Source organism: Pogoniulus pusillus, unplaced genomic scaffold, assembly GCF_015220805.1.
Source record: "Pogoniulus pusillus isolate bPogPus1 unplaced genomic scaffold, bPogPus1.pri scaffold_264_arrow_ctg1, whole genome shotgun sequence".
Classification (NCBI taxonomy): Eukaryota; Metazoa; Chordata; class Aves; order Piciformes; family Lybiidae; genus Pogoniulus; species Pogoniulus pusillus.
This window is the reverse complement of record NW_026974688.1, coordinates 1,482-17,541: the sequence shown is the minus strand read 5'-3', so window position 1 is coordinate 17,541 and position 16,060 is coordinate 1,482. Positions and strand designations below refer to the sequence as shown.

General features: G+C 68.3%; 1 protein-coding gene across 1 annotated transcript; it reads right to left on the bottom strand.

The window, feature by feature from the left end:
* Positions 1-1,164: 1,164 nt before the first annotated feature.
* Positions 1,165-15,692, bottom strand: LOC135174077 (chromodomain-helicase-DNA-binding protein 3-like). The gene is made up of 7 exons (XM_064141326.1): positions 15,548-15,692; positions 12,674-12,865; positions 8,646-8,846; positions 4,138-4,275; positions 2,320-2,483; positions 2,177-2,236; positions 1,165-1,393 (listed from the first exon to the last, which is right to left on the bottom strand). Exons 1-7 carry the CDS (start codon positions 15,635-15,637, stop codon positions 1,216-1,218), a joined length of 1,023 nt encoding a protein of 340 aa, XP_063997396.1. The 5' UTR covers positions 15,638-15,692; the 3' UTR covers positions 1,165-1,215.
* Positions 15,693-16,060: the final 368 nt, after the last annotated feature.

Here is a 16,060-nt window from a genome sequence, read left to right as displayed (position 1 = left end):
CACCAGGGGGCACTGTGCCTACTTCTGCATGGGGCTGAGCTGCACCAGCACCAACTCCTGTGCCCAGCAGCCCCCCCCAGCCCTGCCCATGCCCACCAGGGGGCCCTGTGCCTACTTCTGCATGGGGCTGAGCTCCTCTAGCACCAACTCCTGTGCCCAGCAGCCCCCCCCAGCCCTGCCCATGCCCACCCCGGGGCCCTGTGCCTACTTCTGCATGGGGCTGAGCTGCACCAGCACCAACTCCTGTGCCCAGCAGCACCCAGGGGGACCCAAGCAGCCCCCCCCAGCCCTGCCCATGCCCACCCCAGGGGCTCTGTGCCTACTTCTGCATGGGGCTGAGCTGCACCAGCACCAACTCCTGTGCCCAGCAGCCCCCCCCAGCCCTGCCCATGCCCACCAGGGGGCCCTGTGCCTACTTCTGCATGGGGCTGAGCTGCACCAGCACCAACTCCTGTGCCCAGCAGCCCCTAGGGGGACCCAAGCAGCCCCCCCCAGCCCTGCCCATGCCCACCAGGGGGCTCTGTGCCTACTTCTGCATGGGGCTGAGCTCCTCCAGCACCAACTCCTGTGCCCAGCAGCACCCAGAGGGACCCAAGCAGCCCCCCCCAGCCCTGCCCATGCCCACCAGGGGGCCCTGTGCCTACTTCTGCATGGGGCTGAGCTCCTCTAGCACCAACTCCTGTGCCCAGCAGCACCAACTCCTGTGCCCAGCAGCACCCAGAGGGACCCAAGCAGCCCCCCCCAGCCCTGCCCATGCCCACCCCAGGGGGCTCTGTGCCTACTTCTGCATGGGGCTGAGCCGCACCAGCACCAACTCCTGTGCCCAGCAGCACCAACTCCTGTGCCCAGCAGCCCCCAGAGGGACCCAAGCAGCCCCCCCCAGCCCTGCCCATGCCCACCCAGGGGCCCTGTGCCTACTTCTGCATGGGGCTGAGCTGCACCAGCACCAACTCCTGTGCCCAGCAGCCCCCCCCAGCCGTGCCCATGCCCACCCCAGGGGCTCTGTGCCTACTTCTGCATGGGGCTGAGCTGCACCAGCACCAACTCCTGTGCCCAGCAGCCCCCCCCAGCCCTGCCCATGCCCACCAGGGGGCCCTGTGCCTACTTCTGCATGGGGCTGAGCTGCACCAGCACCAACTCCTGTGCCCAGCAGCCCCCAGAGGGACCCAAGCAGCCCCCCCCAGCCCTGCCCATGCCCACCAGGGGGCCCTGTGCCTACTTCTGCATGGGGCTGAGCTCCACCCTGACGATGAGCTCGGTCTTGGCGGGCATGTTCTTGAAGACATCAGCCTTGAGGCGCCGCAGCATGTGGGGGCCCAGCAGGTCGTGCAGCTTCTTGATCTGGTCCTCCTTGGAGATGTCTGCAAACTCCTCCAGGAAGCCTTCCAGGTTGCTGGGGAGGGGCACAGGGGAGCAGGGGTTGGCACAGGGAGAGCAGGGGATGGCACAGGGGAGAAGGAGATGGCACAGGGGAGAAGGAGATGGCACAGGGGAGCAGGAGATGGCACAGGGGAGAAGGAGATGGCACAGGGGGAGAAGGAGATGGCACAGGGGGAGAAGGAGATGGCACAGGGGAGAAGGAGATGGCACAGGGGGAGAAGGAGATGGCACAGGGGGAGCTGGAGATGGCACAGGGGGAGCTGGAGATGGCACAGGGGGAGCAGGAGATGGGACAGGGGGAGCAGGGGATGGCACAGGGGGAGCTGGAGATGGCACAGGGGGAGCAGGAGATGGCACAGGGGAGCTGGAGATGGCACAGGGGAGAAGGAGATGGCACAGGGGAGAAGGAGATGGCACAGGGGAGCAGGAGATGGCATAGGGGGAGCAGGAGATGGCACAGGGGAGAAGGAGATGGAATAGGGGAGCAAGGGAAGGCACAGGGGAGCAGGAGATGGCACAGGGGAGAAGGAGATGGCACAGGGGGAGCAGGGGTTGGCAAAGGGGGAGCAGGAGATGGCATAGGGGGAGCTGGAGATGGCACAGGGGAGAAGGAGATGGCACAGGGGGAGCAGGAGATGGCACAGGGGAGCAGGGGATGGCACAGGGGCAACAGAGGGCAGCAGAGGGCAGCAGAGGGCAGGTTGGGAGGAGATGCAGAGAGAGGACAGGGTGGCACGGGGGGCACAGGGTGGCACGGGGGGCACAGGGTGGCACAGGGGGCACTGTGGGCACTGACTTGAAGCGCTCAGGGGTGAGGAAGTTGAGCAGGTGGAAGAGCTCCTCCAGGTTGTTCTGCAGGGGGTGGCACAGGGGGGCACAGAGGGGCACAGGGGGGGCACAGGGGGGCACAGGGGGGCACAGGATGGCACAGGGTGGCACAGGGTGGCACAGGGTGGCACAGGGGGCACTGTGGGCACTGACTTGAAGCGCTCAGGGGTGAGGAAGTTGAGCAGGTGGAAGAGCTCCTCCAGGTTGTTCTGCAGGGGGGTGCCAGTCAGCAGCAGCTTGTGCTCGATCTTGTACCCGTTCAGCACCCGGAAGAACTGCCAGGGGGGCACAGGGTCAGCCCCTGGCACCCCCCTGAGGGACCCAGCCCAGCCCCTGGCACCCCTCTGAGGGCACTCACCCACCCTGAGGGACCCAGCCCAGCCCCTGGCACCCCCTGAGGGACCCATTCCAGCCCCTGGCACCCCCTGTGGGCACTCACCCACCTTGAGGGACCCAGCCCAGCCCCTGGCACCCCCCCGAGGGACCCAGCCCAGCCCCTGGCACCCCTCTGAGGGCACTCATCCACCCTGAGGGACCCAGCCCCTGGCACCCCCTGTGGGCACTCATCCACCCTGAGGGACCCAGCCCAGCCCCTGGCACCCCCTGAGGGACCCATTTCAGCCCCTGGCACCCCCTGTGGGCACTCATCCACCTTGAGGGACCCAGCCCAGCCCCTGGCACCCCCTGTGGGCACTCATCCACCTTGAGGGACCCATTCCAGCCCCTGGCACCCCCTGTGGGCACTCATCCACCTTGAGGGACCCAGCCCAGCCCCTGGCACCTCCTGTGGGTACTCATCCACCCTGAGGGACCCAGCCCAGCCCCTGGCACCCCCCTGGGCACTCATCCACCCTGAGGGACCCATTCCAGCCTCTGGCAACCCCCCGAGGGCACTCACCCACCTTGAGGGACCCAGCCCAGCCCCTGGCATCCCCTGTGGGCACTCACCCACCCTGAGGGACCCATTCCAGCCCCTGGCACCCCCTGTGGGTACTCATCCACCCTGAGGGACCCATTCCAGCCCCTGGCACCCCCTGTGGGTACTCATCCACCCTGAGGAACCCAGCCCCTGGCACCCCCTGAGGGACCCATTCCAGCCCCTGGCACCCCCCTGGGCACTCACCCACCTTGAGGGACCCATTCCAGCCCCTGGCACCCCCCTGGGCACTCACCCACCTTGAGGGACCCAGCCCAGCCCCTGGCACCCCCTGTGGGCACTCACCCACCCTGAGGGACCCAGCCCAGCATTCCCAGTGCCCACCTGCTCTGCTCCCAGTGCCCACAACCTCCTCACCCTTCCTGGTGCCCTCCCAGCTGCCCAGGTGCCCTCTCAGCTACCCAGGTGCCCTCTCAGTGCCCTCCCAGTGCCCTCCCAGCTGCCCAGACACCCTCTCAGTGCCGTTCCAGCTACCCAGGTGCCCTCCCAGTGCCCTCTCAGCTACCCAGGCACCCTCTCAGTGCCCTCCCAGTGCCCTCCCAGTGCCCTCCCAGCTGCCCAGGTGCCCTCCCAGCCCCCTCTCAGCTGCCCAGGTGCCCTCCCAGTGCCCTCCCAGCGCCCTCTCAGCTGCCCAGGTGCCCTCCCAGTGCCCTCCCAGCCCCCCCTCAGCTGCCCAGCTGCCTTCGCAATGCCCTCCCAGCGCCCTCCTGGTGCCCAAGTGCCCTCCCAGCTGCCCAAACACCCTCCCAGTGCCCACCCAGCTGCCCAGGTGCCCTCCCAGTGCCCTCCCAGCTGCCCAAACAGCCTCCCAGCACCCACCCAGCTGCCCAGACACCCTCCCAGTGCCCTCCCAGCCCCCCCTCAGCTGCCCAGCTGCCTTCGCAATGCCCTCCCAGCGCCCTCCTGGTGCCCAAATGCCCTCCCAGTGCCCTCCCAGCTGCCCAGCTGCCCTGCCCGTGCCCAGCCCCCCCCCTCCCTGGCAGGGCTGGCACCTTGGACTGGTTGTTCTTGAGCCTGTGGGCCTCGTCCACCACCAGGCATGCCCAGCGGATGGAGCCCAGCGCCGCCTGGTCGATGGTGATCAGCTCGTAGGAGGTCAGCAGGACATGGAACTTCACCTGGGCCTCCCTCTGCCAGGGCACCCAGGGCTCAGCAGCGGTGCCAGGGCTGCCAGCCGTGCCCAGCGGGCACCCATGGGCACACACAGGGCACCCCCAGGGCAGCCAAGGCAAGAGAGGTGCCCACAGCCCACCCTGTGCCAGCTCCACAAGCATCATCACCCACCCAGAGCAGCACCAGGAGACACCCAAGGGGCACCCAAAGGGCACCCAGGGCTCAGTAGCGGTGCCAGGGCTGCCAGCTGTGCCCAGCAGGCACCCACGGCCACACACAGGGCAGCCAAGGCAAGAGAGGTGCCCACAACCCACCCGGGGGCATCGCTGCCAGCATCAGGACTCAGCCAGAGCAGCACCAGGAGACACCCAAGGGGCACCCAAAGGGCACCCAGGGCTCAGTAGCGGTGCCAGGGCTGCCAGCTGTGCCCAGCGGGCACCCACGGGCACACACAGGGCAGCCACAGGGCAGCCAAGGCAAGAGAGGTGCCCACAACCCACCCAGGAGCAGCTCTAACAGCATCAGGACCCAGCCAGAGCAGCACCAGGAGACACCCAAGGGGCACCCACAGGGCACCCAGGGCTCAGCAGCGGTGCCAGGGCTGCCAGCCGTGCCCAGCGGGCACCCACAGCCACACACAGGGCACCCCCAGGGCAGCCAAGGCAAGAGGGGTGCCCACAACCCACCCTGTGCCAGCTCCACAAGCATCATCACCCACCCAGAGCAGCACCAGGAGACACCCAAGGGGCACCCACAGGGCACCCAGGGCTCAGCAGCGGTGCCAGGGCTGCCAGCTGTGCCCAGCGGGCACCCACGGGCACACACAGGGCAGCCACAGGGCAGCCAAGGCAAGAGAGGTGCCCACAACCCACCCGGGGGCATCGCTGCCAGCACCAGGACCCACCCAGAGCAGCACCACCAGCACCCTTTGGGCATTGAGGGGCACCCATGGGGTACCCAGAGGGCACTAAGGCACATGGGCACACACTGCCCACCCTGGGCCACCTTCACCAGCACCAGGACCCACCCAGAGCAGCACCATGAGGGCACTGAGGGGCACCCAAGCGGTACCCAGAGGGCACCAAGGCACATGGGCACACACTGCCCACCCTGGGTCACCTTCACCAGCACCAGGACCCACCCAGAGCAGCACCAGGAGACACCCAAGGGGCACCCACAGGGCACCCAGGGCTCAGCAGCAGTGCCAGGGCTGCCAGCTGTGCCCAGCGGGCACCCACGGGCACACACAGGGCAGCCACAGGGCAGCCAAGGCAAGAGGGGTGCCCACAACCCACCCTGTGCCAGCTCTGCCAGCACCAGGACCCACCCAGAGCAGCACCAGGAGACACCCAAGGGGCATCAAGGGGCACCCAGAGGGCACCAGTGGGCACCCATAGGTCACTTGAGTTGCAGAGGGCACCCAAAACCCATCCTGGTGCCCCCAAGAGAGGAAGCCAAGACCCCACTTGAGCCCAAATAAGCTGAGACAAACCCAAGCACTGCCACTGTGCCCACAGTGGTGCCCACAGGTGCCCAGGTGCCCCCCAAAGAGGCAACCAAATGCCCCTGGCAGTGCCCAGAGGCACCCAGATGCCTCCAAAGGAAGCAGCCAAGGCCACGGCCAAGCCCAGAGGTGCCCAGGTGCTGCCAACAGTGCTGTGTGCCTATAGCAGTGCCTGGGGGTGCCCAGGTGCCCCCAAGAGAGGTGCCCAGGTGCCCCTGGCAGTGCCCAGAGGTGCCCACACGACCCCTAACAGAGCACCCCCAGACCCCAGGCACCCCCCAGGCTCCAAACCCTCCCGAGGGAAGCAGCTGAGGCTGCACTGAGTGCAGTGGCACCGGCAGGGACTGGGCACATGTGGCAGTGGTGCCCCTGGCAGTGCCCAGGTGCCCCTGGCAGTGCCCAGAGGTGCCCATACAACCCCTAACAGAGCACCCCAAGACCCCAGGCACCCCCAAGCCTCCAAACCCCCCCCCCCGAGGGAAGCAGCTGAGGCTGCACCGAGCACAGCAGAGCTGGCAGGGGCCGGGCACATGTGGCAGTGGTGCCCATGTGCCCCCAAGAGAGGTGCCCAGGTGCCCCTGGCAGTGCCCACAGGCACCCACACAACCCCTAACAGAGCACCCCAAGACCCCAGGCACCCCCAAGCCTCCAAACCCCCCCAAGGGAAGCAGCTGAGGCTGCACCGAGCGCAGCAGAGCTGATGGGGTCCGGGTGCTGGTGGGGGCCAGGTGCTAGCATTGGCAGTGCCCAGAGGTACATCCAAGAGAGGTGCCCAGGTGCCCCTGGCAGTGCCCAGAGGCGCCCATACAACCCCTAACAGAGCACCCCAAGACCCCAGACACCCCCAAGCCTCCAAACCCCCCTCCCCGAGGGAAGCAGCTGAGGCTGCACCGAGCGAGCCGCAGCGGCGCCGGGCGGGGGTTGGGTGGCGGCGCCGGCGCCGGCGCTGGCAGTGCCCAGGTGCCACTAAGGGAGGAACCCAGGTGCCCCTGGCAGTGCCCAGAGGTGCCCATACGACCCCTAACAGAGCATCCCAAGACCCCAGGCGCCCCCAAGCCTCCAAACCCCCACCCCGAGGGAAGCAGCTGAGGCTGCACCAAGCACAGCGGCGCCGGGCAGGGGCCGGGTGCTGGCATTGGCAGTGCCCATGGGTGCCCAGGTGCCCCTGGCAGTGCCCACAGGCACCCACACAACCCCTAACAGTGCACCCCAAAACCCCAGACACCCCCAAGCCTCCAAACCCCCCCCCAAGGGAAGCAGCTGAGGCTGCACCGAGCGCAGCGGCGCCGGGCAGGGGCCGGGTGCTGGCATTGGCAGTGCCCATGGGTGCCCAGGTGCCCCTGGCAGTGCCCAGAGGTGCCCATACAACCCCTAACAGAGCACCCCAAGACCCCAGGCACCCCCAAGCCTCCAAACCCCCCCCCCAAGGGAAGCAGCTGAGGCTGCACCGAGCACAGCAGAGCTGATGGGGTCCAGGTGCTGGTGGGGGCCAGGCGCTGGCATTGGCAGTGCCCAGAGGTACATCCAAGAGAGGTGCCCAGGTGCCCCTGGCAGTGCCCACAGGCACCCACACAACCCCTAACCGAGCCCCCCAAGACCCCAGACACCCCCAAGCCTCCAAACCCCCCCCCCGGAGGGAAGCAGCTGAGGCTGCACCGAGCGAGCCGCAGCGGCGCCGGGCGGGGGTTGGGCGGCGGCGCCGGCGCCAGCGCTGGCAGTGCCCAGGTGCCACTAAGGGAGGAACCCAGGTGCCCCTGGCAGTGCCCAGAGGTGCCCATACGACCCCTAACAGAGCATCCCAAGACCCCAGGCGCCCCCAAGCCTCCAAACCCCCACCCCGAGGGAAGCAGCTGAGGCTGCACCAAGCACAGCGGCGCCGGGCAGGGGTCGGGTGCTGGCATTGGCAGTGCCCATGGGTGCCCAGGTGCCCCTGGCAGTGCCCACAGGCACCCACACAACCCCTAACAGAGCCCCCCAAGACCCCAGACACCCCCAAGCCTCCAAACCCCCCCCCCCCCGAGGGATGCAGCTGAGGCTGCACCGAGCGAGCTGCAGCGGCGCCGGGCGGGGGTTGGGCGGCGGCGCCGGCGCTGGCAGTGCCCAGGTGCCACTAAGGGAGGAACCCAGGTGCCCCTGGCAGTGCCCAGAGGTGCCCATGCAACCCCTAACAGAGCACCCCAAAACCCCAGACACCCCCAAGCCTCCAAACCCCCCCCCAAGGGAAGCAGCTGAGGCTGCACCGAGCACAGCAGAGCTGATGGGGTCCGGGTGCTGGTGGGGGCCAGGCGCTGGCATTGGCAGTGCCCAGAGGTACATCCAAGAGATGTGCCCAGGTGCCCCTGGCAGTGCCCACAAGCACCCACACAACCCCTAACAGTGCACCCCAAGACCCCAGACACCCCCAAGCCTCCAAACCCCCCCCCCCCGAGGGAAGCAGCTGAGGCTGCACCGAGCGAGCTGCAGCGGCGCCGGGCGGGGGTTGGGCGGCGGCGCCAGCGCTGGCAGTGCCCAGGTGCCACTAAGGGAGGAACCCAGGTGCCCCTGGCAGTGCCCAGAGGTGCCCATACGACCCCTAACAGAGCATCCCAAGACCCCAGGCGCCCCCAAGCCTCCAAACACCCCCAAGGGAGGCAGCTGAGGCTGCACCGAGCGCAGCGGAGCCGGCGGGGGACAGGTGCTGGTGTTGGCAGTGCCCATGGGTGCCCAGGTGCCCCTGGCAGTGCCCACAGGCACCCACACAACCCCTAACAGAGCCCCCCAAGACCCCAGACACCCCCAAGCCTCCAAACCCCTTCCCCCGAGGGAAGCAGCTGAGGCTGCACCGAGCGAGCTGCAGCGGCGCCGGCAGTGCCCGCGGGGGTGCCAGGCTGTCGGGGCTGGTACCTTCATCTTGAAGGCTTTCTTGCCACCCTTGATGGCACTGTCGTCGAAGGAGAACTCGTTCTCGCGGATGATGGCTCTGCTGTCCTTGTCCCCCGTGTAGGTGACCACGTAGAAGGCAGGAGCCCACATCTGGAACTCGCGCTCCCAGTTGATGATGGTGGAGAGGGGAGCAGAGACCAGGAACGGGCCCTTGGTGTGCCCCTGCGGGCACCAGGGCAGGTGGGCACAGGGCACAGGGCACGGGGTGGCACATAGGGGCACTGGGATAGGGCTGGGGTGGCACTCAGGGGCACTGGGATAGGGCACAGGGGGTGGCACTCAGGGGCGCTCCCAGTTGATGATGGTGGAGAGGGGAGCAGAGACCAGGAACGGGCCCTTGGGGTGCCCCTGTGGTGGGTGGCACATGGGCACAGGGCATAGGGTGGCACACAGGGGCACTGGGATAGGGCTGGGGTGGCACTCAGGGGCACTGGGATAGGGCACAGGAGGTGGCACTCAGGGGCGCTCCCAGTTGATGATGGTGGAGAGGGGAGCCCAGACCAGGAACGGGCCCTTGGGGTGCCCCTGCGGGCACCAGGGCAGGTGGGCACAGGGCACAGGGCATGGGGACAGGGCACAGGTCACAGTGTGGCACATAGGGGCACTGGGATAGGGCTAGGGTGGCACTGGGGGGCACAGTGTGTCAGATAGGGACACTGGGATAGGGCTGGGGTGGCACTGGAGGGCAGGGGGCACAGGGGCCAGGCCTCAGGTGGTCCCCCCCAGACCTATGCAGCTGACTCCATGCCCCTATTGGCCACCCCCATGCCCGCCTGGCCACCCCCATGCCCACCTGGCTGCCCCCATGCCCTGATTGGCTGCCCCCAGACCTATGCAGCTGAATCCAGGCTCTGATTGGCCACCCCCATGCCCTGATTGGCCACCCCCATGCCCACCTGGCTCCCCCCATGCCCAGATTGGCCACCCCCATGCCCCTATTGGCCACCCCCACGCCCTGATTGGCCACCCCCATGCCCACCTGGCTCCCCCCATGCCCAGATTGGCCACCCCCATGCCCCTATTGGCCACCCCCACGCCCTGATTGGCCACCCCCATGCCCACCTGGCTGCCCCCAGACCTATGCAGCTGAATCCAGGCTCTGATTGGCCACCCCCATGCCCCTGTTGGCCACCCCCATGCCCAGATTGGCTCCCCCCATGCCCACCTGGCTGCCCCCACGCCCTGATTTGCCACCCCATGCCCACCTGGCTCCCCCCATGCCCCTATTGGCCACCCCCACGCCCCTATTGGCCACCCCCATGCCCAGATTGGCCACCCCCATGCCCGCCTGGCTCCCCCCATGCCCCTATTGGCCACCCCCACGCCCAGATTGGCCACCCCCATGCCCACTTGGCTGCCCCCAGACCTATGCAGCTGAATCCAGGCTCTGATTGGCCACCCCCATGCCCGCTTGACTCCCCCCATTCCCCTATTGCCCACCCCCATGCCCAGATTGCCCACCCCCATGCCCACCTGGCCACCCTCATGCCCCTATTGACCACCCCCATGCCCACCTGGCCGCCCCCACACCCCTATTGGCCACCCCATGCCCGCCTGGCTCCCCCCATTCCCCTATTGGCCACCCCCATGCCCAGATTGCCCACCCCCATGCCCAGATTGCCCACCCCCATGCCCTGATTGCCCACCCCCATGCCCAGATTGCCCACCCCCATGCCCAGATTGCCCACCCCCATGCCCTGATTGGCCACCCCCATGCCCACCTGGCTGCCCCCATTCCCCTATTGGCCACCCCCATGCCCACCCCCATGCCCTGATTGGCCACCCCCATTCCCCTATTGCCCACCCCCATGTCCCTATTGACCACCCCATGCCCACCTGGCTGCCCCCATTCCCCTATTGCCCACCCCCATACCCCTATTGCCCACCCCCATTCCCCTATTGGCCACCCCCATGCCCAGATTGCCCACCCCCATGCCCAGATTGCCCACCCCCATGCCCACTTGACTCCCCCCATTCCCCTATTGCCCACCCCCATGCTCAGATTGGCTCCCCCACGCCCTTATTGGCCACCCCCATGTCCACCTGGCTGCCCCCATACCCAGACTGGCCACCCCCATGCCCTGATTGGCCACCTTCATACCCAGATTGGCCACCCCCATGCCCCTATTGACCACCCCATGCCCACCTGGCTGCCCCCATTCCCCTATTGGCCACCCCCATGCCCTGATTGCCCACCCCCATGCCCCTATTGGCCACCCCCATGCCCTGATTGCCCACCCCCATGCCCCTATTGGCCACCCCCATGCCCTGATTGCCCACCCCCATGCCCCTATTGGCCACCCCCATGCCCTGATTGCCCACCCCCATGCCCCTATTGGCCACCCCCATGCCCCTATTGGCCACCCCCATTCCCCTATTGCCCACCCCCATGCCCAGATTGCCCACCCCCATGCCCTGATTGCCCACCCCATGCCCAGATTGCCCACCCCCATGCCCACTTGACTCCCCCCATTCCCCTATTGCCCACCCCCCATGCCCAGATTGGCTCCCCCACGCCCCTATTGGCCACCCCCACGCCCCTATTGGCCACCCCCATGCCCCGATTGGCCACCCCCATGCCCCTATTGGCCACCCCCATGCCCGCCTGGCTCCCCCCACGCCCCTATTGCCCACCCCCATGCCCCTAGTGACCACCCCCATGCCCCTAGTGACCACCCCCATGCCCTGATTGGCTCCCCCATGCCCCTATTGCCCACCCCCATGCCCACCTGGCCGCCCCCACGCCCCTATTGACCACCCCCATGCCCAGATTGCCCACCCCCATGCCCTGATTGCCCACCCCCATGCCCACCTGGCCACCCTCATGCCCCTATTGCCCACCCCCATGCCCCGCCTGGCCGCCCCCACACCCCTATTGGCCACTCCCATGCCTGCCTGGCTCCCCCCATTCCCCTATTGGCCACCCCCATTCCCCTATTGCCCACTCCCATGCCCAGATTGCCCACCCCCATGCCCACCTGGCCACCCCCATTCCCCTATTGCCCACCCCCATGCCCCGATTGCCCATCCCCACGCCCAGATTGGCCACCCCCATGCCCTGATTGGCCACCCCCATTCCCCTATTGCCCACCCCCATGCCCCTATTGCCCACCCCCATGCCCCTATTGCCCACCCCCATGCCCAGATTGGCCACCCCCATGCCCACCTGGCCACCCCCATGCCCACCTGGCCACCCCCATTCCCCTATTGGCCACCCCCACGCCCTGATTTGCCACCCCCATGCCCTGATTGGCTGCCCCCATGCCCAGATTGCCCACCCCATGCCCCTATTGGCCATCCCCATGCCCTGATTGGCCACCCCCATGCCCACCCCCATGCCCTGATTGCCCACCCCCATTCCCCTATTGGCCACCCCCATGCCCTGATTGCCCACCCCCATGCCCTGATTGCCCACCCCCATGCCCTGATTGGCTGCCCCCAGACCTATGCAGCTGAATCCAGGCTCTGATTGCCCACCCCCATGCCCGCCTGGCTCCCCCCATTCCCCTATTGCCCACCCCCATGCCCTGATTGCCCACCCCCATGCCCCTATTGACCACCCCATGCCCACCTGGCTCCCCCCATTCCCCTATTGCCCACCCCCACGCCCCTACTGACCACCCCCACACCCCTATTGGCCACCCCCATGCCCAGATTGCCCACCCCCATGCCCACCTGGCCACCCCCATTCCCCTATTGCCCACCCCCATGCCCAGATTGCCCACCCCCATGCCCCTATTGCCCACCCCCACGCCCCTATTGCCCACCCCCATGCCCAGATTGCCCACCCCCATGCCCCTATTGACCACCCCCACGCCCCTATTGCCCACCCCCATGCCCAGATTGCCCACCCCCATGCCCCTATTGACCACCCCATGCCCACCTGGCTGCCCCCATTCCCCTATTGACCACCCCCCCGCCCCGCCTGCCCGCCCCCGTGCCCGGCTGGCAGCGCCCGGCTGGCAGTGCCCGGCTGGCAGTGCCCTCACCTCCTTGTAGAGGGAGTAGAGGAAGACGATGGTCTGGATGGTCTTGCCCAGCCCCATCTCGTCGGCCAGGATGGTGTCGGTGCTCTGTGCCCAGCTGAAGCGCAGCCAGTTCAGGCCCTCCAGCTGGTACAGGTGCAGGGTGCCCCCCGTGGCCGTGATGAACCGCGGCTGAGTCTCGTACTTCACCGTGGGCTGCGGGCACAGGGCGGGCACAGCTGGGCAGGGCGGCGCCCAGAGGGCACCCAGGGCACCCGAGGGATGCAGTGCCCGCTCTGGGCTGCCTCTGCCAGCAACAGGAGACAGCCAGAGGGCACCTGAGGGACACAGTGCCCGCTCTGGGCTGCCTCTGCCAGCGACAGGAGGGCACTGAGGGGCACCCATGGGGGAGCCAGAGGGCACCAGGGCACCCGAGGGATGCAGTGCCCGCCCTGGGCTGCCTCTGCCAGCGACAGGAGGGCACTGAGGGGCACCCATGGGGGAGCCAGAGGGCACCAAGGCACCCGAGGGATGCAGTGCCCGCCCTGGGCTGCCTCTGCCAGCATCATCACCCACCCAGAGGGCACCCAAGGGCACCCAAGGGATGCAGTGCCCGCCCTGGGCTGCCTCTGCCAGCGACAGGAGGGCACTGAGGGGCACCCATGGGGGAGCCAGAGGGCACCCAGGGCACCCGAGGGATGCAGTGCCCGCCCTGGGCCAGCTCTGCCAGCATCAGCACCCACCCAGAGGGCACCCGAGGGATGCAGTGCCCGCCCTGGGCTGCCTCTGCCAGCATCAGCACCCACCCAGAGGGCACCAGGGCACCCGAGGGATGCAGTGCCCGCCCTGGGCTGCCTCTGCCAGCGACAGGAGGGCACTGAGGGGCACCCATGGGGGAGCCAGAGGGCACCAGGGCACCCGAGGGATGCAGTGCCCGCCCTGGGCTGCCTCTGCCAGCATCATCACCCACCCAGAGGGCACCCAACGGATGCAGTGCCCGCCCTGGGCCACCTCTGCCAGCGACAGGAGACACCCAGAGGGCACCAAGGCACCCGAGGGATGCAGTGCCCACCCTGGGCTGCCTCTGCCAGCATCATCACCCACCCAGAGGGCACCCAAGGGATGCAGTGCCCGCTCTGGGCTGCCTCTGCCAGCATCATCACCCACCCAGAGGGCACCCGAGGGATGCAGTGCCCGCCCTGGGCTGCCTCTGCCAGCATCATCACCCACCCAGAGGGCACCCGAGGGATGCAGTGCCCGCCCTGGGCTGCCTCTGCCAGCATCATCACCCACCCAGAGGGCACCCGAGGGATGCAGTGCCCACCCTCGGCTGCCTCTGCCAGCGACAGGAGACAGCCAGAGGGCACTGAGGGACAATGAGGGGCACCCATAGGGGAGCCAGAGGGCACCAAGGCACCCGAGGGACACAGTGCCCGCCCTGGGCCGCCTCTGCCAGCATCATCACCCACCCAGAGGGCACCCAAGGGACACAGTGCCCGCCCTGGGCCAGCTCTGCCAGCATCAGCACCCACCCAGAGGGCACCCGAGGGATGCAGTGCCCGCCCTGTGCCGCCTCTGCCAGCGACAGGAGGGCACTGAGGGGCACCCATGGGGGAGCCAGAGGGCACCCAGGGCACCCGAGGGATGCAGTGCCCGCCCTGGGCTGCCTCTGCCAGCATCAGCACCCACCCAGAGGGCACCCAGAGGACGCAGTGCCCGCTCTGGGCTGCCTCTGCCAGCATCATCACCCACCCAGAGGGCACCCGAGGGACGCAGTGCCCGCCCTGGGCTGCCTCTGCCAGCATCATCACCCACCCAGAGGGCACCTGAGGGACGCAGTGCCCGCCCTGGGCTGCCTCTGCCAGCATCATCACCCACCCAGAGGGCACCAGGGCACCCGAGGGACGCAGTGCCCACCCTGGGCCAGCTCTGCCAGCGACAGGAGACAGCCAGAGGGCACCAGGGCACCCGAGGGATGCAGTGCCCGCTCTGGGCCGCCACTGCCAGTGACAGAAGACAGCCAGAGGGCACTGAGGGGCACTGAGGGGCACCCATGGGGGAGCCAGAGGGCACTATGGCACATGGGCACACACTGCCCACCCTGGGCCACCTCTGCCAGCACCAGGAGACACCCAGAGCAGCACCAGGAGGGCACTGAGGGGCATCAAGGGGCACCCACAGGTCACTTGAGTGGCAGAGGGCACCCAAAACTCATCCTGGTGCCCCCAAGAGAGGAAGCCAAGAGCCCAGGTGCCCCTGGCAGTGCCCAGAGGTGCCCCCAAGAGAGGAAGCCAAGAGCCCAGGTGCCCCTGGCAGTGCCCAGAGGTGCCCCCAAGAGAGGAAGCCAAGAGCCCAGGTGCCCCTGGCAGTGCCCAGCACGCCCCAAGGGCTGCCCCAAAGCCAGGGAGGTGCCCAGGGAGGTGCCACAGGGTTGAGGATCCAAGCCCATGGCATGGAGGTGTAGTGGGACTTAGAGGTCTGGTGGGCATAAGGGTGGTTGGCACAGCTGGGTAGGGTGGGCACAGGACACCCACAGGGTGCCAGAAAGTCCCTGAAGCCACAGAGGTGCCAGGCAGGTGCCCCAGGGACAGGGGTCTGAAGCCCCCACCTCATGCCAGGGAGGTCTGATGGGAGCCAAGGGTGTGGTGGGACCAAGAGGAGCACGGAGTGGGCACAAGCAGGTGGGCACAAGCAGGTGGGCACAGGAGGGTTGGGTGGGCACAGACCACCTGAGTGGCCCCAGGAGGTCCCCTGAAGCCAGGGAGGTGCCCCAGGGGCAGGGGCCTGCATCCCCCACCCCATGCCAGGGAGGCCTGGTGGGAGCAGCAGCCTGGGGCACAGGTGGGGTGCCAGGGGGGTGCCAGGGGGTGCCAGGGGGTGCCAGGGGGTGCCACTCACGTCGTTGGTGGGGGAGTCAGGAGCCCCCTCCCCAGGGCCTTCCTTCTTCTTCTTCTTGTAGCGCCGAGGCTGGGCTGGGTCCTCCCCCATGAACACCTCCCTGGGGGCACAGGGTCCTGGTGCCCACCGTGCCCACTGTGCCCTCCCTGCTGCTCACAGTGCCCCCAGTGCCCTCCATGCCCTCCCTGCTGGCCCCAGTGCCCTCCATGCCCTCCCTGCTGCTTCCAGCGCCCAGCCCCAGTGCCCTCCATGCCCTCCCTGCTGCCCCCAGTGCCCACCATGCCCTCCCTGCTGCCCCCAGTGCCCTCCATGCCCTCCCCACTGCTCCCAGTGCCCACCATGCCCTCCCTGCTGCCCCCAGTGCCCTCCATGCCCTCCCTGCTGCTCCCAGTGCCCACCATGCCCTCCCTGCTGCTCACAGTGCCCCCAGTGCCCTCCCTGCTGCTCCCAGTGCCCTCCATGCCCTCCCTGCTGCTCCCAGTGCCCACCATGCCCTCCCTGCTGCTCACAGTG